The sequence below is a fragment of the Frankliniella occidentalis genome, unplaced genomic scaffold, assembly GCF_000697945.3.
Source record: "Frankliniella occidentalis isolate FOCC.00 unplaced genomic scaffold, Focc_3.1 Scaffold130, whole genome shotgun sequence".
NCBI lineage: Eukaryota > Metazoa > Arthropoda > Insecta > Thysanoptera > Thripidae > Frankliniella > Frankliniella occidentalis.
Window position 1 is genome coordinate 532,101 of NW_026267257.1, and position 5,774 is coordinate 537,874.

At 40.3% G+C, this 5,774-nt stretch overlaps 1 protein-coding gene across 4 annotated transcripts in view; it reads left to right on the top strand.

Moving 5' to 3' along the window:
• LOC113214044 (collagenase-like) overlaps positions 1 to 5,774 on the top strand; it is a 93,032-nt gene that overhangs the window by 22,579 nt on the left and 64,679 nt on the right. For 3 of the 4 annotated variants that reach the window (XM_052270621.1, XM_052270622.1, XM_026433294.2), the window contains exon 2: positions 2,917 to 3,024. The exons of the other annotated variant lie outside the window; for it this stretch is intronic. In XM_052270621.1, coding sequence (XP_052126581.1) covers positions 2,917 to 3,024 — 108 coding nt within the window. The remainder of the gene's footprint in view (positions 1 to 2,916; positions 3,025 to 5,774) is intronic. 4 annotated transcript variants of the gene reach the window in all.

Below are 5,774 nucleotides of genomic sequence, written 5' to 3' on the forward strand. Positions count from 1 at the left end.
AAAACTCGCTTTAGCGCCTAAACGGTGAGAGATAGAGCCAAACGGACGAAATTTACGCCCATAGGGCTCTACTTTCACGAGTTACCCTTTAGGTGACCATAAAAAAAATATTTTTTTTCCACTTCTTGGACCAACCTCTATTTCTTTGTTACCCCCTCAGACCCACTCAGGGGTGGTTGCCAGGATTTGCACCAACCGTTTCGTTGTCCAAAAGTGACAAGAATAATACCCTGAAATTTTCAGACCTCTCGCTCACGTCCTTCTTGGGGAACGGACAGACGGACAGACAGACAGACAGACACAAGGGCGATGGCATTAGCCCGCTTCTATAGCTTTTAAGCAAAAGAGCGGGCTAAAAATGAAGGAACACCCATTTTTAGGCCCCCGATTAGGGGTGCCTACACTGATAAACTAAGTGTTCAACTGCTCAACACTTCTAAGTGTGCAATCGCAAGTCAAATACTTGCAAGTGTGCAACTGCAAGTTGAATACTTGCAAGTGTGCAACTCCTCGGTTGAGCACTTCCTACATAGTAAGCGTCCAATCTAAGGAAGTGTTCAACCGAGGAGTTGCACACTTGCAAGTGCACACCTACCGAGTTTAACACTTGCAAGTGTACGAATACGGAGTTGCACACTTGCAAGTATTCAACTTGCAGTTGCACACGTACAAGTGTTGAGCAGTTGAACACTTAGTTTATCAGTGTATTGCTTTCGCCCGAAAGTTTTTTTTTATTCTTGTCGATGGCCCCTAATGGCAAAACCGATCGTGCCTGAACGAATTAAATGAAATTTGAATAAAAAATACTTCAGAAAATTTGCAATTTTTTGGGACATGTTAAATGCAATTTTGTCTGGTGAAATTTGAGAAATTTGAGTTTGCATCCACGCGTTTCCATAGAAATGACGAGCTGAGCAGCAGGACGAGTCGAGCCAGGTAAATTTCGGCCAATCACAAATTTGCGCGGGAAAGTTCGACCAATGGAATCGATCGCCTGTTGCTTTGTACAATCCTACCCAAAAAATATTTGGCCCTGGCGTCGATTCGGTGGTGGCGTTTAAATAATACTATCGTGCCGCCGTGTAGAAAGATGCAAACACAGATGCCGTTTTGAACGCGGCCGCTGAGCGCCAGCCACGGCTTTGATTGTTGGCTGGGACTGTAGTTCCGCCTTGTAATAATTTCATTTGAAAAGGGGCGGAGGTAAACTGATGCAGCCAACCTATAACTGATAATGTATATTATGTTTTTACCTTATTTAAGAATACAAGTTTCTCGTTCCTTGTCGTGAGTATAATTACGGTGTTCATTTGAGCAAGCTAGCTTGCCGAACGATCAGCATACTAAACTTTGAAATATTTCTAATAAACAAATTGTTTAGAATTTTTAGTGCACAAGAAATTAACCACCGTAAGTAAATATAAAGATTTTTAGTCGATGATTTTACACTGTAAAATGCTTGCAAACTATATTCTTTGCAACGTTGCAAAGAATTTGTGAGCTTTGTATTGCAAAGAATTAGTTCGTATTGCAAAGAAGTTCTTTGCAAGCTTGCAGAATCCTTGCAAACAATGTGTTTGCATTGCAAAGAAATAGTTTGTAAGCTTGCGAAGAACTAGTTCGTTTTACTATGCTTGAAAATTCTTTGCAAGCTGCAAAGAAAATAGTTTGCAATACGAACCTATTCTTTGCAAGCATTTTGCAATGTATTAATCTGATCAACATCAGTATCTAATATAATGAATCGTTGTAGTGTTATTCCAATTTTAACATTAAAATCTATGGGGACCGTTAACGCGTCAGCGTTAGAATTTTTTTCCCTCCACTGAGAAACCATTTTCAATAATGGGAATGTAAAAAACATTAGTGGTAAGCTTGTGTCCTCCTCTTCAATTTTGAATTCAAACTTTTTTTTTCCTAAAACAACAGGAACGGCAACAGATTGAAAGAGAGAAACGAAATTGTGTGGCCCATCGTTGGTGTGAATCAGATCGGCGGTTTTCATAAAAATTTCAATCTTAGAGCTAAATTTGCTCAAAAATGTAAAGGCGGATAAACATCAGCATTAAGTAAAAAAATTTCTCATTTTTTGCTTGGTTTTGCACTAAATTTTATTGAAATTGCTTGGGCTTGGGTGTTGTTTGGATGTAGGGCTGCCATACGGCTAATGGAAAAAGAAAAATTCTAACGGTGACGCGTTAATCGGCCCCTGTAGTTTTCATGAACAGTTGTTCGATACCTTATACTGAAAGGCACCCAGTACAGACGCCCGATCCAAGACTAACGCATTTCAGACGCACGATCCGAACGTCACGCAGTTTACCGCTCCCGAGATAGGAGCAGGAGCTGCTTGAGTCTTGGAACGCGCGGCTGAACTGCTTTTCAGTCATGGGAAAAGCAAAATAATCATCACAGTTAAAAATAATTGTAGATTAACGACATTTTTTGGTACGACAAGATTGTTAAATTTCGATTGAATGGTTTTTTTTTTTCAATAAACGATGACTATGTTGTTGGGTGACAACAAAGATAATTAGGACATCGTAATATTACGATATACTCCTGTCATAACAATAGATTTCGTTTTATTAAAGGTCAGCAGACTAAACTGGAAATTTCCTTTAATTAATCTAATTTTTAAATCATGAAACATTGTCGTTCTGGAACAATTTTGGGTCGTGAATATACGTCAATGTCGTTCTGGAACGACTTCGGGTCGTATGCACACGACAAATGTTGTTCCATAACAAATAGAGCCGTAAAATTACGACTCAAGATCACCCTAAACCATAGTATGATACGTCATTTTTGTTGTTAGTTTAGGATTAGGTCGTTTTACAATTGAGTTTTGCAATAAGTAGTTTCGCTGTGGCTTGTATTTTGTGGAAACCCTCGATATATTCTCTGTATGCACAGAGCATCGACGAGGAGGAAGACTATGACAACGAGAAATTTTCAGAAATCAGCTCTGATAAGCGTATAACTAGAGGTCACCACGCCCACAGAGGCCAGTTTCCCCACCAGGCAAGTAAACTGTTGTAGGTGAAGGTTGAAGTTAGATGAGGTTGAGGTACAGTGCCTAGGTAGAAGAGCGAAAGCATCGAAAAGTCAGTATCCAGGTAGGTATCAGTGGATCTAGGCTTGTACCTTTCTTTTTAGTTCTTTCTAGTTACTTTTATGGTTTCTCAGTACAGTCATTGTCCCTAAATACGGACGATTTTTAGAGAGGAAGGCCTGTAAAATCTGTAGTTTTGACCAAATTGAAAATCGGCGGGGATTATAAAATCTTCGGACCGAGACACACCTACCAACACCTTGAACGGTTTTTTATCACTTAAGGTGTACCAGTGAGCCACGCTAGAAGAGTGTCCGTATTTAGGGGCCTAAGCGCTCTAAATACGGACAGCCTTTAAAAATTATGAACAGTGAAAAATTGTTGGGGGGGAATAGAAACTTCATGAAAAAAAATTGACCTTACCCTGCTGGTGAAATTTTCTTATCTGGTATAGTTTAGCCGCCAGAATTGCTTAAAGATCGTTTTTAAAGTCGTTTAAAGTGCCCTAAATACGGACAGCAGTCACTTTTGCATGTAAAATCCTCTGTCCGTGTTTAGGAGACTTTCGGAAATAACTTCTCAAACTTGACACAAGTGACATAAACAAAATTTTCTTGTGTCATCTTGAAGGTGAAGAGTCCTAGTTTCAAATATGTCAACCTTAAAGTTTGCGATCACCCGCCGTTGAGAGCCTCACATTCTTGCAAAGCAGTATAAAAATTGACCGTTTTTTTTGGCGCCCTAAACAGCAACTTTGGCATTTTTTGGAGAGAGCAGTATGCAAGATATCGGAAATATTTCTTCAAATCTAGATTCTAGAGGGTCTAACCTTTCCAGCGAACCCTCGGCAGCTATATTCCGGATACCCATTTTCGATTTAGGGGCTTTACTAGTAAGTATAAAACAGCAAAGTGTCCGTATTCTGGACGCTAGTCCGTATTTAGGGCAATTGACTGTACGGCAAAGTTTTAAAGGTTTCCCGTAATTTACCGAACATTTTTCTTTGCCACCCACTAAGGGGCCGCACCCAAACCACGTGACGGGTTTTCGGCATGTTTTGATCCCCCTCCCCTCTTCCCCCCTGTGGTATCATGGATCTGTGGTGGTTTTGGCTCCCCCCCCCCTTTTTGCGTGGTTTTCGAAATATGTGTTATTTGACATATTTACGACATATAGAAGCATTTTAACGAAAAGTGCATGTTTGCTTAGGTTGAAAATTTGTAGGTGCTTCACGAAGTTCTTCTATATTTTCTGTCACGGCACAATCGAGTTTCTTCTTGTCTCGTCCCGCGGCTCCATTCGCTTCCTTTCAGAACTTGCTCGCGAGCCGAGGGGTAAACAACTACTAATTTTGGTGTACACCACCATTTCAGATTTCAAAACATTTCAACAATTTTAGGACCATTTCAACCATTTCAAGACTAACCATGTCAACCATTTCCAAACCATTTCAAGACCATTTCAACCATTTCATATCAATTTCAAGACCATTTCATACCAATTTCAAGATCATTTCAACCATTTCAAGGCAATTTCAAGATGAACCATTTAAACCATTTCAAAACCATTTCAACCATTTCAAGAACATTTCACGCCATTTCAGAACTATTTCAAGGCATTCGTACACCCATTTCAGAGTTGTTTACCCCTCGTCGCGAGCAATGCAGCGAGCAGGCATGAAACGCCTACATGGCGTCCAAAAGCAGATTGTACGAGTGATATGGCGCTATGAGGCGGCGCAAACTTGTACATTCAAAATTTTTTGCTCAAAACTATAAAATAGAAAATTTTCTTAACTACGGGTCCGTTTATGGTTAACAAGAATTGTTTTTTTCCTTTTCTAAAGATGAATATGTTGTTGGGTAACGACAAAGACCACGTTAATCTCCATGACTTGGATTCCGTATTATTACTATATTCTTGTGTCATAACAAAACAGTTCGTTTCATTTTAAAGGTCAGCAGACTAAACTGGAAAGTGCTTTTAATTAATCTCACTTCTAAATCATGGAACAATTTCGTTCTGGAAAAATTTTGGGTCGTGAATATACGACAATGTCTGGAACGACTTCGCGTCGTATACACACGACAAATGTTTAGGGTTCAAAGTTTTCCGGAAAAATAAAAACGGTGGAAAAAAATCGGATTTTTTCCGATTCTTTTCGGAAAAATTGGACAGCAATGGTTATTGTACAGAAACGACAAGCTTTGGATAAGACATCGGTGATATAAAAGTACTTTAATACTCAGATGAAAATGCTGCGTTGGTGTCTTGGAATACGTAGTACGCGAAAATCCCAAGACAAGTCGGAAACTTAGTTGTAGCACTGTTGTACACTGTTGAGCGGCAGCCCTGAAAACTGCGTAGTGACGCACTATTGCCGGCAGCGATGATTGGGCCTGTGGCCCGACCATTTCTGTTACTCAGAGCTCTTTTAAAAAATATTCCACAAAAACTGCAATGTGCACCGCGTGATCGTCTAGTGATCGACATGAGTTATTACGCAGTTTTCAGTGAGAACAAAACGAATTCCGACTTTAGCTGAAGGAACCCTCCAAAACTAATCTAATTCTTCGTCCCTCATTGAGCAGGGGTAGATTATTCGTGTGTTTTTCACTGAAAAGCAGGGGCCGCGGAAGTGCTTCGCGGCGGGGGGGGCCGACTTGGGGCGTGTTGTGTGGGTTGCCTACCTACCAGGCGCACACGCCTAAAGGTAATG